Here is a 19,240-nt window from a genome sequence, read left to right as displayed (position 1 = left end):
TACAAGCATTATGAAATGCTGGATATGAATGGGAATAGTTAAGCTAAGGAGGAAGATTTGAGACAATTGCCAAAATTCATGGGCCAAACCCACCACTCCCTCACAAGATTGTAAGCTCCAGGAGAGCAGGGATTTTCATCTATGTTGTTCATTCTTCATCCTCAGTGCTTAAAAGAGTGATTTGCGCAGCTCCCTGGCAGGTGGCTGGCTCAAGGTGGGTTAAAAATAAAGGTCAACAACCCTATAGCAAGCTGGACTAAAGATATGGACAGTTAGTTTACAGAAAAATAAGTATACATGTCTCTTAGTCATTTAGAAAGAAGCACAGCATCATTTATGGTAAAAGAAACACAAATTAAAACTATGCAGAAATGCCATTTCTCACCAATAAGATCGTCAAAACCCAAAAGTTTGACAACATACTCTGTTTGCACAACTGTAGAGAGATAGGCATGCCAATATACTGCTGGTGGGAATGTAAAATGTTACCAATTCGATAACGGAAAATATGACAGTAAATAGCAAAGTTACATATGCATTTTCCTTTTGATGCAGCCATATCACTTCTCAGAATCTATCCCAAAGATATGCAGGCAACAGTATGAAAAAATATATATACAGAAGACTCGTCATTGTAATAGCAAGACTTTTAGAAATAACCCAAATAGCCACCCATAAGGAACTAGTTGTCTAAATTATGGGACATCCACAAAATGAAGTATAATGAAACTCCTAAAAAGAATGAGAGATATCTTTATATTACTATTATGGAGTGATCTCCAGGGCATATTGTTAATGAAAGAAGAGGGACAGATAAAAGTGTATACAGTATCACATTTTGTGATATGCAGCTAAAGCAATGCTTACAGAAAAATTAATAGCTTTAAATATTAATTACAAAATAAGAAATATCTAAAATCCACTTAAAGAAGCTAAAAACAAAAGAGAAAGAAGAAAATAATAAAAAGAAGAGCAGAAATCAACAAAACAGAAAACAAGCAAAATCAAAAGCTGGTTCTTTGGGAGTTCCCTGGTGGTCCTGTGGTTAGGACTCGGTGCTTTCACAACCGGGAGCCGGATTCAGTCCGTGGTTGGGGAACTGAGATCCTGCAAGCCATGGCGTGACAAAAAAAAAAAAAAAAAAAGCTGGTTCTTTGAAAAGTTCTTCAGTATTTATAAACCAATAGCCATATTTATCAAGAAAAAAACAGAACACAAATATCAGGAATGAAAGAAGGGACGTTAACATAGATACTACATTCATGAAAAGAATAACAAGTAAATATTAACTATGCTAATCAAATTCAGTAACAGATGAAATGGACAAATTCATTGAAAGACACAGCTTTCAAACCTCATTTGGGATTAAACTGATAATCTGAAGAACCTTATACTTATTAAAGAAATTAAATTTGTTGATAAAAATCTCCCCATCAGATTGGCTACACTGACAAATTTAAGCAAACATTTAATAAAGAAGTAATACCAGTTCTACACACAAACCCTCTTCAGAAAACACACAAGGAGGGAACACTTCCCTACTCATTTTATGAGTGTAGAATACACTGTTCACCAAAACCAGGCAAACACATTACAAATAAGAAGAACGATGGAGCAGTAACCCTTATAAACTTTAAGACACAAAAAATTTTCACAACGTATTAGCAAAGCAAATCTAGCACTTGTAATACAACATGATCATATAAGGTTTCTCTCAAGAATGCATGTTGATTGAATACTCAAAAATCAATGAAACTGACCACATTAACATAATAAGGGAGAAAAAACATGATCATTTCAGCAGATGTAGAAAAAGCGTTTGACAGAACTCACCACTCATTCATGATTTTTAAAACTCTAGGAATAGAAATAAACTTCCTCAAACAGTTAAAGAGCATCTATGAAAATCCTATAGCTAACATCATACTAATAATGAACTATTTCCCCTCTAAAATCAAGAACAAAGCAAGAATTTCTGCTCTTACTTCTTTTTAATTTTGTACTACAGGTTCTAGCGATTGCAATAAAGCAAGAGGAAAAAAAGGCATATAGATCAGAAACAGAAACATAAAACTGTCTTTATTTGTAGATGACATGATTGTCACAAATCTATAAAACAGCTCCTAGAATTAATTGAAATTAGTAAGGTCATGGTATTAAAATGCTAATAATGTTTTAAAACAATTATATTTTTATATACTAGCAACACATAATTAGAAAATAAAATTTTTACATCAATTCTATTATAGTAATGCAAAAGAAAAAACTTAGGAATAAATTTAACAAAAGATGCACAAGGCTTATACACTGAAAACTACAAAATATATTACTAAGATAAATGAAAGAATACCTATATAGATGGAGATAGATACCTTGTTCTTGGATGGAAAAACTCAAGGGGTCAACTCTCCTCAAATTGGTCTACAGATTCAACACAGTTTTAATTAAAATCTAGTGGCCTTTTCTGTGAAAATTAAGAAGCTGAAATATTTATGGGAGTGCAAACCTAGAATAGCCAAAGCAACAGTTAATAAATGAATAAGACTGGGAGACTCATATCACCTAATTTCAAGCTTTACTCTGAAGCTGCACTGATCAAGGCAGATTGGCATTGGCTAAAGGATAGGCACATACTTCAATAGAGCGGAATAGAGAGTCTGGAAATAAACTCACACATTTGTGGTCTATTGATTATCACCAAAAACGTTAAGGCAATTTAAAAGGAAAAGAAAAGTCTTTTATACGACAGATGGTGGAACAGCTAGATACCCGTATGTAAGACGAAAAAAAAATTTAACCACTACTTAATAACATATACAAAAAATTACCTTAAATTTGATTATTGACTTAAATGTAAAAAGCTGAGACTGTAATACTTCTAGAAGAAAACATAGGAGATAATCTCTGTGACTTTGGCATATACAAAGATTTCTTATAATACAAAATAACAAACCATGAAATAAAATTTGATAAACTGGACATTATCAAAATTTAAAACTTTTGGTCTTTGAAAAAGAGCATTAAGAAAATGAAAAGGGAAATCACAGATTAGGAGAAAGTATTTATAATACATGTATTTAACAAAAGACTGCTATGTAGAATATGTGAAGAACTTTTACAATTCAATAATTTTAAAAATCAATATTAAAAAACAGGCAAATGACTTGAACAGACACTTCACCAATAATATATTCAAATTGCCAATAAATACACAAAAAGATGTTCAACATTAGTAATTGTAGAGGAAATACAGACTTAAATCACAGTGAGATAGTGATTACACACCTATAAGTATGGCTAAAGTTAAAAAGACTGATAATATATATTGGCAAGAATGTGAAGCAATTGGAACTCTCACACATTATAAATGGGAATGTAAAAAAGTATAACTGCACTAGAAAATTTCTGGCAGTTTTTTCAAAAGTCAAACATATGCCCATTTATAACCTCACCATTCCAATCCTAAGTATTTACCCAGGAGAAATAAAAACATATGTCCACACAAAGACTTGTGCATGAATGTTCATAGCAGCTTTATTCACAAATAACCAGAAGCTAGAAACAACCCAAATGCCAGTCAGCAAATAGATAAATTAGTTATCCATACAATGGGATACTATTCAGCAATGAAAAGGAATACACACAACATTGATGAATCTCAAAATCATTCCCTTGAGTGAAATAAGGCAGACACAAAAGAGTACACTACACACTACATAAAAGAGTACTACTAATGTAAAATGCTAACTAATTTATGGTGACAAACGGCAGATCAGTGGTTGCCTGAAGATACGGGAATGAAGACAAGGATGGACTACCAATATACATGGAGGAATATTTTGGGAATGATAGAAATGTTTTGTATCTTGTTTGCGATGATGATCACAGATATATACAACTGTCAAACCTCATCATAATGTACCTTTTAAATGGACGCAGTTAATTGTACATAAATTATCCCTAGATTTAATTTAAAATAATATCAGAAACATCAGGTTATAACATACATAATATTAGAACATGCTTCTACACAAATAAACAAAAAAGAAAATACAAATGAAAAACCTTGGCACTGAAAATACTGTTTAAAAAAAACCCTTTTCCATCTAAGTCAAAATCATCAGTAGAAGTAAGATGTTTTGTGATTTGACTACTAATGAAACCTCTTAGTCACTTTGAGCACTCACTTTGAGTTTTCTTTCCCAAATCGTCCTTGTCATATGCCTGAGCAAGCATATACCACCCACACAGTAGACACTGTATAGGCATTGACTGTGCAAACCCATACTCCAAAGGCTTCCTCCAGTGAGTGAAAAAGGCTCTCAGAAACAGCACGTGGTTTTTTTGCGCTACTTAACAGTTTTTATCTATTGTAAAATCCTGTGCTCTGCTGGGCTCTACTGACTAAAAAAGTTAGAGATAGGCATTTCTGATAATTTCACCATTCTCGATAAAAACCTCTGATTCAGTAACTGTTATTAACCAAAATAGAACATAGATTATGCCATACTTAAATAGTCAGCATAGTGCCTTAGATTATTATTTCTAATGTATGAAGATGGAAAACAAAAAATTAAAGATTTTTCTGCCCTTTCATTCATTGGCAAAGTTTTGGGAGAATACAAACAAGCAGTAAGGAGTCTGATCAAATGAATTTTAAGCTAAAAGAATTCTAAAATTGAAGCAAAACTGTAGCTTAAAGTATCTGGCTATGCTCTAATAAAATTACCATATAGCTGTAAAAGAGAATAATGTAGAATAGCTTTATTTTTACATTTCTTCTGATATTTCTCTCCAAAACTTGAGGCTTCTATGCTAGTATTGAACTAATTAAAAGTCATTCTTATTGCTTATTATGGTCTTTGCATCTTGTCATCTTTATTGTTATTTAATGAACTTACTATCAACTCTTTTAGAAAAGGAACATAGAATACAAATATATTGAATATATTTCAATACACTGAAATCTGTGGGAATATTCTGATATTTTACACAAGGAAAATATTTGGTGTTTCAAGCTCTCAGACTTCAAAACTCTGCAAGTTATCATAATAAATACAGAACTGGACGATTTTGGATTAAGCAATGGCAGGAAAATATGAGGGATATGAGTTTTACTTCTTACTCTGCTTCTTCCCTGAATCATTATAAATAATTAAATGAATTTATTTACTCTAGTTCTCTCCTCTGCAAAACACAGACTGTCATCCTTACTTAATAAGTAAGGAATAACTAGTGAAAGGTATCCAATGAACATTACAAACTGAGGTTTTAAACCCAGTAAAAAGGAAACCGTACATCTCTTCTAAAGATTCAAGTTTCATTTAAAATAAATGCAACTCTGAGACTGAGATCTTAATCACACAAAGAATATTAAAATTACATTGCCAGAAGAACTTTATTTAGCTATACTGAGCACATAACTTTTTCTAATCACCAGTATGGTGAAGTAAATACAGTATAGAAAACTTTACTATAACTTTTTGGCTTCAGAAAGCTTAAAATATCAAGCTTAACATTTTAGTTAGTAAGTTTGTACTGTGTTATATAAAACTGCATATTGTGGATATAGGTTAGACATAAAAGTATTATTTCCCAACAGTTTTTAGAGTTATGAATGGATTCAAGCAAGAAGAGACATTGAATTGTTTTCTTCAGAGGTCCTGAAAATAAGATGAATTGTCATCCAAATAGTCTAATTCTATTTCTGCTTCTAATGCAATGATTTTCATGTTGGGAACTAGTGGAAGTCCATGATAATTGGCCAGAAAATCCATAAACTTTGTAACTTTGGGGGAAGGGATCCTAATTTACAATTTTTTTTCTGATATATAATTTAAAAGTACTCTCACCCCTGTAAGAATAATTGAAAGCATAGCCAATTTCCCCCCCAATTTTATTTTCTAAATAGCAAACAGGAATGGTTGGAATAACAGACTCATGTGATCTTTTTCTCTACTAAAGCTACCTGAAAAGTAATGTACTAATTTTACAAGAAATTTTGGAAGAAAGGAAATAGGTTTTTTTCTGCCTTCTTTCACTAGTGTTCATTGAGAGGGTATCTTAGTGACCACCTATCACATATATAAGAGCTTTTGGACTGGTGGAGGGAAGCTGGAAGCTGCATTAATAATATTTATTTATTCAGTTACAATAGCTAGGCACTCAATAAATGCCCATTTATCATGGAGCTTTCAATCTAATGGGGACAATACACATTAACCAAATAATCAAATAATTATGTGAAATTGCAATAGCAGTAAATGAAAAGTACATAAAGTGTACCTGAGTAACTTATCCTAGTACTGAGGCATGGTAGGCAGCCTCTAAGATGGCGCCTACTGTTCCCTCTTCCTGGTATTCGTGTCTTTGTAAAATCCCCTTCTCTTGAGTGTGGGCTGGATTTACTAACTCACTTCTAACAAATAGAATACAGCAGAAGTGATAGAATGTCACTGCCAAGATTAAGTTATAAAAAGACTGTGGCTTCTGTCCTGGTGTTTTCTCTCACTCACTGCTGGCTCACTGTGAGAATATAAATATTTGTTAGGGGGTAATTTATTATGCAGCGATAGGTGATTAATACATGGCCCAATGAACAAGAAGCTGATAATAAGAAAGAGAATGAGAGGAGAATATTCCAAATAAAAGTAATTTTATGTGCAGAGAACATGTATCTGGAGGGAATATACTAGGATCTGAAGAAAGACCAGGGCTAAAAAAAAGATAGTTTCAGCTTTTGCTATAAATCTAGTCTCCCATAATGATTTCAGGATTTTTTCCCTGAGACAAATGTATTTTCCTACGGAAAGAGAAGAGAAAAAAAAAAATAAATGTTTGCCATTTTGGCAATATAAAATGAAACATGCCTTTTAAAATTAAAACTATCTCCTTCATCTGTCTCATAGCTTAATATTTCAATCAACATGATCCTTGCCTCCAAAAAGGAAAGAAACTGAAATGTTAAGTAAGAAATTTTTTATTTTAAGTCATATTTGTTATTTCTGCACCAGAATTTTTCCGGGGAAAAAAAACTATTCTGCAAACATCTGAAACTTTATGATAAAAATTAGTTATATTAATGAACAGCAGCTACATACTTAAATCTAGTTAAATCTCAAACATAATATTGAGTAAATAAATGTAGTTATAAAATAATATACATAGCAGGATTCCATTTATGCACAATACCAAAAAAAAAAGGCAAAATAAATTTTATTGTTAGGGACTACATATGTACATGGTAAAATGTAAAAAAAAAAACAGGGAATGATTATACACCAAAGAGAATGACTATCCCAAAAGATAATGGCTACCTTTAGAGCAAAGTTTGGGAGCTATAATTGAGGAAGAATTGGCAACAGTCTATGTCTTAATTTACATAGATATTCACTGTATAATTGTTCTTTAAAATGCACATATATCATACTCTGCAATATATATTATATATGTCACTATACAAGAAAATTAAAATAAGTACAAAGAAACACAAGAATACTTACTTTTTTTAACATAGTAATGTCAACAATTGATCCTGGTATCACAACATATATTCATGTTCTTACAGTGTGAAAGTGATTTATGTTTTAAAATACATTAATTTAGTAGCAGACAACACCTAATTAGGTGTTCAGTAAACAAAATATTGGGTAAAAACCCAAAGTTTTAGCAGAGACAAAAATAGAAAAAAACACCAAAATTAGAGTAAGAAAATCAACTAACATTTTGGCTCTTCCATTTATTACCCCTGTAATTTTGCACAGATTACTCTCTGAACCTCAGCTGCTTTATCTACACATATGGGAATTTAGTATCTGATAACAGTGGTCATTTAAATTCGTAAGGGGAAGGATGATTATTTATATCACTGATAAATGATACTAGGAGAACTAATTAGCCATTTGGAAAAGAAATATGGATAGGATACAATGATAATAAAAACCATATTTCTGGGAATAATTTTTGTGTGTGTGACAATAGTCACAAAGTCTGCATCATTTTATTAGGACACAGTATTAATGAAAGCCATATTGTTGGGCTAATTTTTTTGAGGCAGTTACCATCACATAGTCCAAAACTAGTTAATGAAGACAGATTTGTTCCCTAGCTCATGGAAGATGTTGTACAAATGTGTATCAGTGATCACAAGGGTCAGTGTGTTCAGTGGACAGATCAGGAATATATATGCATATCAAATATACCAAGATACAGACATACCTCCTTTTACTGTGCTTCACTTTACTAAGATTTTTACAAATTGAAGTTTTGTGGCAACCCTGTGTTGTCAGATGATGGTTAACATTTTTTAGTAATAACGTTTTTAAATTAAGGTATGTACATTGTTTTTTAGACATAATATTATTGCACACTTAATAGACTACAGTATAGTGTAGACATAACTTTTATATGCACTGGGAAACCAAAAAGTTTGTATGACTCACTTTATTGCAATATTCACTTTATTGTGGTGGTCTGGAACTGAACCCACAATATCTCCAAGGTATGCCTTATGTTCTAGGATATTAATTCCAGCGTAGTTTTTAATTCCAAGAAAAAAAAAAAACTAGAAACAACCAAAAAGTCTGTCTGTAGGGGCCAATTAAATAAGTTATAAAATAATATCTATGAAAGAGTTTTGGAAACTGCAAAATAATTATTGATACGATTTTTTTTAATGTTTGTAAAATTCAGACACAGTATTAAGTGTTTTATATATATCATTTAGCTTAATCCTCACAGCAACCCCAGACACTATCTCAGGGTTTTTGGGTAAAATTTCCCAATTTAAAAATATTGGCAACAAATTCAAATTTTTAAAAATATTACATGAACCAGTCAAAAGTCTCTTCAAGCCAGATCCAGCCCATGGGCTGCCAAATTGCTGTCTCTGTTGTGGAAATTAGAGAAGAGGCCACAGCCAGAGTCTTGAAAACATTTAAAATTAGGGATCTGTTGGAGGAAGTGAAGTTAGCAGAAATGATGAGGAAAAGTAGAAAGTAAATTCAGTGTCTTGAAGCCAGGGAAAGAGATTTCAAGACAGAAATACTCAAGGTCAAATCGTGTATGAAAAGTCTTAAAGTAAGGACTAAGAGGCTTTATGGTTTGCTAACGAGGTCATCAGAGACATTTAGGAGCTGTAAGAAAGTAGTGTTATAGTACAGAGGGAGGGGTAGAACAGATTGCAAGGGGCCAAGCAGAAGCAATTGTCAACAAATGTAGACTTGCTCTTTCAAGAAGTTTGACCTTGAAGGTATGGGAGATATGGGAGAATGGGACCGTGGCTTTATCCTTTCATGTCCAACCTGAAAGAGAGATATGGGGCAATATCTGGAACTATGAGGACTGAGAGGGTATTTAAGAAGAGAGGAGAGCATAAGCATATTTGTAGACAGAAAGAGGGAGAACTAGAAGTTACAAGAATGAAGGAGGCTAACTGGTAAAGCAGGATCCTAAAGGTAGTGGGAGGAGATGAGACAAACGCAAAGTGGAGGCTTGCTTTTGAAGACTGACACTTGGTTTCTGAGAGAGAAGCATAAAGGGCAAGAGTGGTTACAGATACAAGAGACATTTTGAGGAAGTTTACGTTGACAGACGTTTTCTGAGTATACGTACTGAGCTTCAGGTAGCTGTGCAGAGCTCTGGGGATGGTAGAATGAATAAGGCAAGGCGTTAGCCCTCAGAAACCTTATCATTTGCGGAAGTTAAAGTCCACATTGGGTGATGGGTAAATCTGAAGGTGAGCAGAATCTGATCTATAGCAGCCTGTAGATCTGGGACAACAGGGATAGTTTGGGTAATGAAGAAAGACCTAAAACAGTGTTCTTAATCCTAGCTCCCATCAGAATAACCTGCAAAGATTTGTGAAAGTCCAGATGCCCTGAAAGGTCTGATTAAGTAGGCTTAGGATGCCATCACTGTATCTTTAATATTTTAGGCCCTGCGGGTGACTCTGTCCAGCAACTAGCTTAAAATTACTGGCTTAGAACAACCTCTGGGTAACATGTAGGAGAGAGCCAATAAAAGGCAGATAGAATGATATTTTGGAGAATAAAAACAACTAGATTTAATAATTTTGAATCTACCACTATTTGCTACTTGAACATTTTTTCAAAAATTGTCAATACCACAAAAATAAATCCTATAACCAGATACTCCCATATTATGTAATAGATAAATTGTAGGGAAAGATGGCATAGTATTTCATGGTAAAGTAACAAAATGGCAAGGACAAAGAAAAGAAATCACTAAACAATTTAAAACTGCATATGCGAACACCCTGTTTGGGAAAATATCTTTACCGAATCACTGACTGTTCTCCAATGACACAGTTTGAACACACTCAGGCTCCCCCTATGTTGATAGAAAATTAACATAGAATTAGCGGTCTAAGCCCACAGTCTCAGTTTCCCCCCCACCCACTCCATCCTCTATGTCAGCAATTTGTGGCTCTTATACCCTTCCATTCAAACCACAATTTTGAAGGTCACCAGGCCCTTTACAGTCAAACTTTAGACCTTTCTTCAGTGCTTATGTTCCTGAGTTGCTTGGCATACTTTGATGCTATTATTTTCCTCTCCCTCTAAAACCCCTTCCTTCACCTCTACCAGTACCCTGTGCTTCTCTCTATCTGTCTCCTCATTTGCAAGCCTGCCTGTCTCCTCAGGCACCTTAATAAAGGTATTGCCCCAAGTCTCGCCTGCTCCTCTCTCCCTTTACACCTTCTCTCACCATCCTTTCCCACCTCCAGAATTTGAATTGGGCCTCAACACAGTTGCTTTCTCCTTGTTTTACCACTTCAGTCACAGTTTAGCTCCCTCTGCCCTCCTACAGGCTGTTTGACTCTCTGGAATGTTCATCCCCTCAACCCTCCTTGCCTAGCTATTTTCTGCTCATCTTCATCTTAAACCTCACTTCCACAGGGCAGTCTTCCCTGACCCTCAGACCAGATCAGACTTACCAATTACACATTTCCATGCCACCCTATACTTCTCTTTACACATTTCATATTGTTTAATTATTTGCGATGATTTAGTTAATATCTACCTTTCTTACCAGATTCTAAGGTCCATGGGAGCAGGATCAATGTCTGTCTTATTCAAGTATCTGCAGCATGAAGCATAGTGTCTGACACATGGCAGACACCCACTTACTTATTGACTGACAGAAAAACTAGCCCACATGCTAGCCTTGACTTATTTTTCCTAAACAAAAATCTCAACCCTTAAGCTGCTATTTCTCTTCACTTGAATGCTTGCTGTTACTTCAAGTACATCACACCTAAAAAACCATAGATTCTCCCACATATACTTGCCACATCCACTTTCCTATTTTTTGGTGCTATGGAGGATTTCCAAGCTCAGCTCATCCACTAAAAAGTTGGGTAATGTCTTTAGGAACTCCTTAAACATTTCTGAGCTTTATTTGCCCATGTATAAAATGAAAGAATTTAATTTGAAAGTTTCTAAAATCCTTCCTGTCTGAAAACTCAATACTTCTCAATAGTGTCATGCATCTCCTTTATTTCACAAATGAGGAAATTACTGTTTAAAGGGGGGACAAGTAATTTCTTAAAGATGACATAGCTAGCGGTTAGAATTATATCTCATGACGGATCTTTAAGTCCAATACAGAGATATATAAGAATCTAGAAAACGAGGGAAAAGGGAGTGAGATTTTCTTGAGAAAAATGAAAAGCACCAAAATAGTCAAGGCATGGATGAAATTTAGAAAACAAAAAGGCATTTAATAATATAATACATTCGATCTAAATGTCCAAGATAATACAACCAACCAAATCAATATCACTTGGTAAAAACACAATGATATTAAAAAGACATAGATTTCAAGAAAGTTCTACTTCGTTTATGGACAAGTAAGCTTCCACACATAACAACCACAAATTCTGGACAAAATAGAAAAACAACTATTTGAAGCCACTGGCAAGTAGAAAAAGCAGAAAGATTCTTGAGAAGTATCAATCCTTGAAAGAAAGAAAGTTTCCCATATTTACCACTTCTGGTCCCAGGAAAGGCTGCAGTTGGCATGACACTGGACAGCTAAAACTCTAATAGAAAACCCACAGTTCTCTGAAGAACAAGAAGATAAATTTCAGGGCAACCTTGGTCTCTTGAAATTGAGAGAGGCAGAGAGCTAGAGTTCTAAATTCTGTGTATAAACTGTACCCACCTCTCTGGCTGACCCCAAGCCCCACATGGCAGGGCACACTTGAAGCCAACTAGCTAAAAGTAAAAGCAGCGAGATTTAAAATACTGTCCAAGAGATCAGACTTCCCTGGTGGCCCAGTGGGTAGGGCTCTATGCTACAATGCAGAGGGCCCGGGTTCAAAGCCTGGTCAGGGAACTAGATCCTGCATGCATGCCACAACTAAGATTTCACATGCCGCAGCTAAAAGTTCACATGCTGCAGCTAAGAAGTCCGCGTGCCACAACAAACATCCCGTGTGCCACAACTAAGACCTGGTGCAACCTAAATAAATAAATTTTTTTTAAAAAATAATGAAATAAAATACTGTCTGAGAGAGTTTTTAGTTTGAGTTCCACCAAGGTAAATGTTTTCTGGGGAAAAAAAATCAACAAAGTAATATAACAGAATATAGCCTCTAAGATGTAATATTCACAATCTAAACAAAATTACTCACCCTACAGAGAACCAGGGAAATGTGGCCCATTCTTAGAAGAAAAAAAATACATTAAAGGGAAATCAACCTCAAATTGACACAGATACTGCAATTATCAGAAAAGGACCATAAAGCAAATATTAAGCTATGCTCAGTGATATAAAAGAAAATAGACTCACAATGAATGAAAAAACAAAAAATCTCAACAGAATGAAAAGAGACAAGTTACAAAATAAATGGAAACTCTAAAATTGAAAAATACAATATCTGAAATAAAATATTCAGTGGATGGCTTTAAGAGAAGTGAGAGAGGAAATTGCTAGCAAACTTAAAAATATATCAATAGAAGTTATCCAATCTGAAGAGCAGAGAGAAAGAAAAAACTGAAAAGAACAATCTATAATAGCTATAGGGACCTGCAATGAAGTAGCTTAGAAAGTTGATAGATAAAATATTTGAAGAAAACAGTGATTAAAAATTTCCCTGGGGCTTCCCTGGTGGCGCAGTGGTTGAGAGTCCGCCTGCCGATGCAGAGGACACGGGTTCGTGCCCCGGTCCGGGAAGATCCCACATGCCGCGGAGCAGCTGGGCCCGTGAGCCATGGCCGCTGAGCCTGCGCGTCCGTAGCCTGTGCTCCGCAACGGGAGAGGCCACAACAGTGAGAGGCCTGTGTACCGCAAAAAAAAAAAAATTTCCCTGAATTTGCTGAAAAGCATAAATTTACAGATTCAAGAATCTCAGTAATCCTCAAGCAGGAAAATATGAAAATAACTATACATAGACACATTATATGTGGTGAAACCGACAATAAGGAGAAGATCTTTAAAGCGGCCAGAAAAAAAATGACTCATTATAGTCAGAGGAACAATGTTTTGAGTCTGCCAACTTCTCATCAGAAATAGTGAAACAACATTTTTAAAGTGCTGAAAGAAAAAAAGGTCAACCAGAATTCTACATCCAGCAAAAATATGCAAGAATAAATATGCAAGAATGAAGCATATTCAGATAAAATGAAACTAAGAGAACTCCTCACCAGCAGAACTACACTACTAGTGATGATAATAGAAATTATTTAGGTTGAAGGGAAATAGCACCAGACAGAAACTCAGAAATTCAGGAAGGAATGAAGAGCCCTGGAAATGGCAGCTACGATGGAGATAGTATGTGTACCCGAATCCTATTCGAGGAATGAGTTTCTGCTCCTGCTGCTATAGGAGCACTGTCAGCAGCCAGCCTTCAGTTCTCAGCATCTTCGGAGATCACCTCAGTTATCTCACGCACAGTCAGACTTTTCCCAGGGCAGCCCACATCCGTTGACTAATTTGGAGGTATAAAGCCCCAGCCATTTTGATTCAATGCAGAGTCTCTCTGGAGCCACTGTAACTCTAGAGACCCCCATGAGGGGTCAGATGAGGGTCATAGTTAAGATTGCTGATGGACTTCTCCCTCTGCTCCCTTGTCCTACTTTCCAGCTGTTTCTTCCAAGGGTGCTCGCTAATAAACATTCTCTGCTCAAAACTCAACTTTTAATGTTTATAACTATATAAAAAAAGTAATGGTTTGATTCTTAGGAGCAATTAGCATCACACAGTCCAAAGTCATTTCATAACCACAGATCTGCTCCCTAATCCCATTTAGGAATTATCAAATGTGTGTTGATGACAACAAGGGGGAAGAGGCAAAAGTATATATTAAAAGTTACTATATTTTAATCACTATTCAGATACAACATAAAACCAAATGAAAACTGAATTATCTTATTAACTAGCACCATTAACTGAAATACTCATGACTTTATTGGGAGGGAATTTATCTACTGTGGAACTCTCATTTGTTCCCATTTCCTTATTTCTATCCTCAACCTATTAGTGTCCTTACATCCAACTTCTCATCTTACTCTGAAATTTCAGAAGAGTGTCTGTCCTCTTATTTAAAGTGAAGCATTCCAATTATATGGCAGATTGTCTCCCTTCCCATCTCTTCTCAGATCTTACTCTCTGTTATAGAGAGGAAGAAATAATTATCACTCCTAGGACCCAAATCCAAAAATCTCTAGAGTTTATTCTATTATTTTTATCTCTTCATGTGTACTCTCTTTGTGGGATCCTCCATCCACAAATTCTGGATGTGCTATACTTCCAAGTACTCATAGGGATTTTCATCCTATGTGTTTGCCCTCTCTATACTGAATTTAACATCTTCCTCCACAAAGAAACTTCCCTTCTCAGCTGCCAATGCCTCTCAGTAATGTCATGGGCCTTCCTAAAATGTAAACTCAAGGGTAGGAGCTCTTGCCCCTGCTTCAAAATAAAGCTTTACCAAGTGCCACTCCCACTCAGTGAGATACCGATGCCACATTTTTCTCCAAAATATTGTTTTATTATATTATTTTCCTGACTAGTGTACAGTATCCAAGTTTCTTTGTTTAGAGATCAAGGACCCCTGAAATTCAGCCTTATTTCCTGCAGTCATATAACAAACAATCTCTGATCCATCAAGCTAAGAGTTCTTTTTCTCCCTGAACAACTTTGCCTTTGACCATGCTACACGTCTCCTCCTCCCACTTTCTATCTCTGCCTTTCCGCACCTATCCAAACCTATCATTCAAGACCCATCTCTTCCATAAAGGCTTCAATAAGTCCAACCCACCATAATTTCTCCTATCTTTGGATTTTTACTAGATTCATACACAATTTCAAGACTGAATGATTGAAAGTGTTCTCCGTTTGTTTCATCTTAGCTTGATCTCTCTAATTTAGATTGCTAACAATTTTTAGGCCCTATCCCCCCCCGCCCCACACACACACACAGACACACACTCTATATACAAGACTCTATGTAAAGACTTTTGGTTCATTTATTAATTGTTTAAGCATGGATGTTTAGAGGAAACCACACCTAAAAATAACTATAATGTGTAAATTCACAGCTATCACAAATTAGAAAAGGAAGAGAAGACTGAAATTAATGAGGACAAACACCTTCTTTTTCTCAATTGCTTTTAATCTCTTTTTCGGTTTTTTTGCAAACCTGCTGAAGCTACCAAACAGCCCTGCCTTGATTTTTATCTCCCCTTCTTGTTACTGCCTGCCCCCTACTGGGAGATAATAACAAATGGTCAAAATTAGCCCAAAGAAGAAAAAAGGTGGAGGATTCCTTTTCAGTAACTCATAATCTCAATATCTGTGAGATTATATATTGTTATAAAAGATAGAGTCTTTTATAAAAGATTTTGATGGGGACGTCAAAATATAATTTGAACACAAGAAAAAAATCTAGAAGACAATAGAATAAAGTAAAAAAGAAGTGGTGTGGGGTAAAGGGAGTTTGAGGGAAGGGGACTAGACACAGGGTTGGAGAGCTTTACTCTGCAGTGGATGATTAGCATTGTTTTTATTTTTCCCTCTCAGGTATTTTCTTAATAAATCTTGCCTATCAACTTTGTCTATCAACTACCACACTGCTTGAATTTATAAGCAAATAAGTAAAAAAAAAGTAAGTGGATTTTTAAAAATAGTATGTTGTTTACAGTGAAGTCATTATCTCTCTTTCTCCTTTGTGAGTTTGTCTTTTATAATAAAGTGAGTTATTTCTGTTTGGCAGCATTAATAACAAAATATTAGTGATAAAGTTATAAACTCATACCCCAAGTGCTTTGCGTATCATTATTCTGAATTATTTCATGGTGAATTTATCATGCGAAATCACTGCACATAAAGTAATTTGTTTTTCCATATCTTTATCCTAAACATTCTGATAACATTATAATTATAGAAGCACAGACTTCAGAGATTTGATATTTGTAGTATCGCCTAGTTGTGGTTAGAAATAGTTTTAAAATCCAAACCTTTAAAGCATTAAATTCAAAATTATTGATTATGTTTTAATCTTGATCTTTTTTCTTTTACCCAAAACTCATAGTGCAACTTGACATAAATAGCTCATTGTCTAGCTGACATTCCCTGCCAAGTTGGGTCCTGCACAGGTTTCTTTAAGAACTTTCTACAGCAAGACCTCAACTATTGAAAGATTCAGATCAATTGATTTTTTTTTTAAGTGAGTAAATACTCCATTCAGTTTATAGCTAAGTATTGGCTTAGTGGCAGTTGTTAGTGAAAAGCATAATGACTAAGTATTGAGGAAAATTGCCTATTCAAATGTTTAGTGATGCTTACAGATGTATATTATTACTGGGTATGACTGTCATATACTAGTAGTGTAACCTTGGACAAATCATTTCACCTCTCTATGCCTCAGTTTCTACCTTTGTAAGATGGAGAAATGTCTTCTATGCCTGCTTCACTGGGTTGCTGTGCAGAGCAGAGGAGAAAAAGTATGTGAACATGCTCCATAGAAAAGTACAGTAATACAGTATAGTTACTTCACATGTGCTCACCAGTAAGATTAACATGCAGAAAAACAGATGTTTTGCTGGAAGATAGTATTTTAAAGTCATTTATATGAGAAAAAATACTTTTCTTCCTTCAATTGCCAAACTATAAAATTTAAAACCAAATGTTTCCTTGCAGCTGCTTCCACCTACTACAAGTGAAACCTGAAAACTCCCTCCCACTCCTACCAGCCCTCTATAGTGAAACCCGGACAGCCCCTCAAGAGCCCCAAGTTCTCCACAACTCCTGCAGGAACCTAGGTGTTGAAGAACGTGTCTTCTAACCCAGAAACTGTCTCTGACAGCCCACACATGTTAAAGATAAATACAGACCTACATCTCAGACGCACCACCAAACATCGGAACGTATTATATTTTTAAAAGTGCCTGGTCATCGAAAGTGACAAGAAAGCAATAAACTTTCCTAATTTATACTGTTAACAATATGGACATAAATAGGTTGGGATTATTATTTAAGTTTTTTAAGAGGGGGAGACGAAAATAGCGCCACTTTTTTCAGGTGACTTGGATTGCTACTAGAAATTAATTTATTCTGTCTCGCTCAAAAAAGAGGGAGGGGGAATAAGGAAATGGGCAGTGGGGCAAATTATAGAGATATGTAGAGTGTAGTAGGACACAAAATAAAATAAGTAAGACAAAGAGGAAAATAAGAATAATAAAGTGAAGTAAATTTAGATGGAAACCCCATCCCCCATATCTCAGATTGCATTTATCATGCTCTGCTCCATAAAAAAGGCAAAGAAAGCTCAGGAAAAGCTTAGACCAGGTTTCTCACCAGTCATTCTCCTGTCACCCTCCCAAAGAGAATTCAAACCCACCTGCAACTAAGAAGAGAGTCAAAATCAGTAGTAGCTGAAGATCAGAAGTTATCCAAGTGCAGGGCATTTCTGTTTTCTTACTTTCTGCCCTTCACTCAGCACTGTTCCTCCACACAGGTGTAAAAGGAGCTATGGACATGGTGAGGCTCTCTCTCGTCCACTTCTCCGTGCTGGATCCTCTTAGCCCATTAGCAGCACGACGATACTTCTTTCCTCATAGCCCCTTCCGTCAACTCTATGTGTTTCAGCCTGATTAGTAACTTGGAACAGAAGAAACTTCTCTGGAACTTGACACAGCAATAGATTTCCTGTATGAAGCACTGAAGCAAAGACGGAGGAAGTGGATTGATTGAGTTATCTTTCAGCTCATTGGTCCTCTTCTCACTTCTGCTGTACACAGATAAACTTTACAGTAAGGCATTGAACGTGCCCAAGATAAACTGATTTGTCTAAATTTGGTTTAGAAAGCAAAACAGGATATTTCTCTATATTTGACCCATCCTGTAAATGTCCCAGTCATCATAACTTTTAGCAGTTACCTCCAGCTTGAAGAGGTGTACAGCCTCAGTAATCAAGTTTAGAATAAAAGATTTTCCCTTGAAAATTCTTATGAGATTACTGTCTATAGTGGGAGTCACATACAACTCTAGAAGCATCATAAGTGTATTACTACTGTAATAAATTACCACAAACTGAGTGGCTTAAAACAACACAAACTAATCATCTTACAATTCTAGAGGTCTGAAGTCCAAACTTGATCTTCTAGAGCTAATATCAAGGTGTTGGCAGGGCTGTGTTCTTTCTGGACACATGGAGAGAATCTGTTTTTTGCCTTTTCCAGCTTCTGGGGGTCACTTGAATTCTGTGACTCGTGGCTGCATCATTCCCACCCCTGTTCCTTTGTTATATCTTCTCTGGTGGTAAGTCTCCTGCCTCCCTCTTATAGAGACCTTTGTGATTATATTGGACCACCCAGGTAATCCAGGATCATAGAGCCCCATTTCAAAATCCTTAACTTAATCACATCTGCAAAGTCTCTTTTCCTGTGTAAGGCTACATATACAAGGGGTTAGGACACGGACATCTTTGGGGGGAGCATAATACTGTCTATCACAATTCAGTACTTATTCCCATTCACTTTCATGTTTGAAGAGCTAGAATGATCATTTGAACCAAATTACAAATAATTACTCATCTTTAGTTGCCACACGTCTGGAATTTAGAGTTACCGAAAAACAAAAAACACCTGCCTTAATGTGACTATTCATAGGTATTTAGATTATGTTTGGGAGGAACAAACTCCTGTATGTGCTAAGAGTTTTCTACCCCAAGGCAAAACTCCCCAGGAAGGGGAAGAAAACATTGCAAACAGGA

The 19,240-nt window shown here is 35.5% G+C and overlaps 1 protein-coding gene across 2 annotated transcripts in view; it reads right to left on the bottom strand.

Moving 5' to 3' along the window:
• The window catches only part of CD200R1 (CD200 receptor 1), a 33,671-nt gene extending 15,501 nt beyond the window's left edge, over positions 1–18,170 (bottom strand). For both annotated transcript variants that reach the window (XM_032631396.1, XM_032631394.1), the window contains exon 1: positions 17,867–18,170. Coding sequence is in view for 1 of the 2 variants with exons in the window: in XM_032631394.1 (XP_032487285.1) it covers positions 17,867–17,933 (67 nt within the window). In the remaining variant the exon portion in view is untranslated. The remainder of the gene's footprint in view (positions 1–17,866) is intronic.
• Positions 18,171–19,240: the final 1,070 nt, after the last annotated feature.

The sequence above is a fragment of the Phocoena sinus genome, chromosome 4 (genome assembly GCF_008692025.1).
Source record: "Phocoena sinus isolate mPhoSin1 chromosome 4, mPhoSin1.pri, whole genome shotgun sequence".
NCBI lineage: Eukaryota > Metazoa > Chordata > Mammalia > Artiodactyla > Phocoenidae > Phocoena > Phocoena sinus.
The sequence above is the reverse complement of the archived record's forward strand: the minus strand, read 5'-3'. Positions and strand labels throughout refer to the sequence as shown.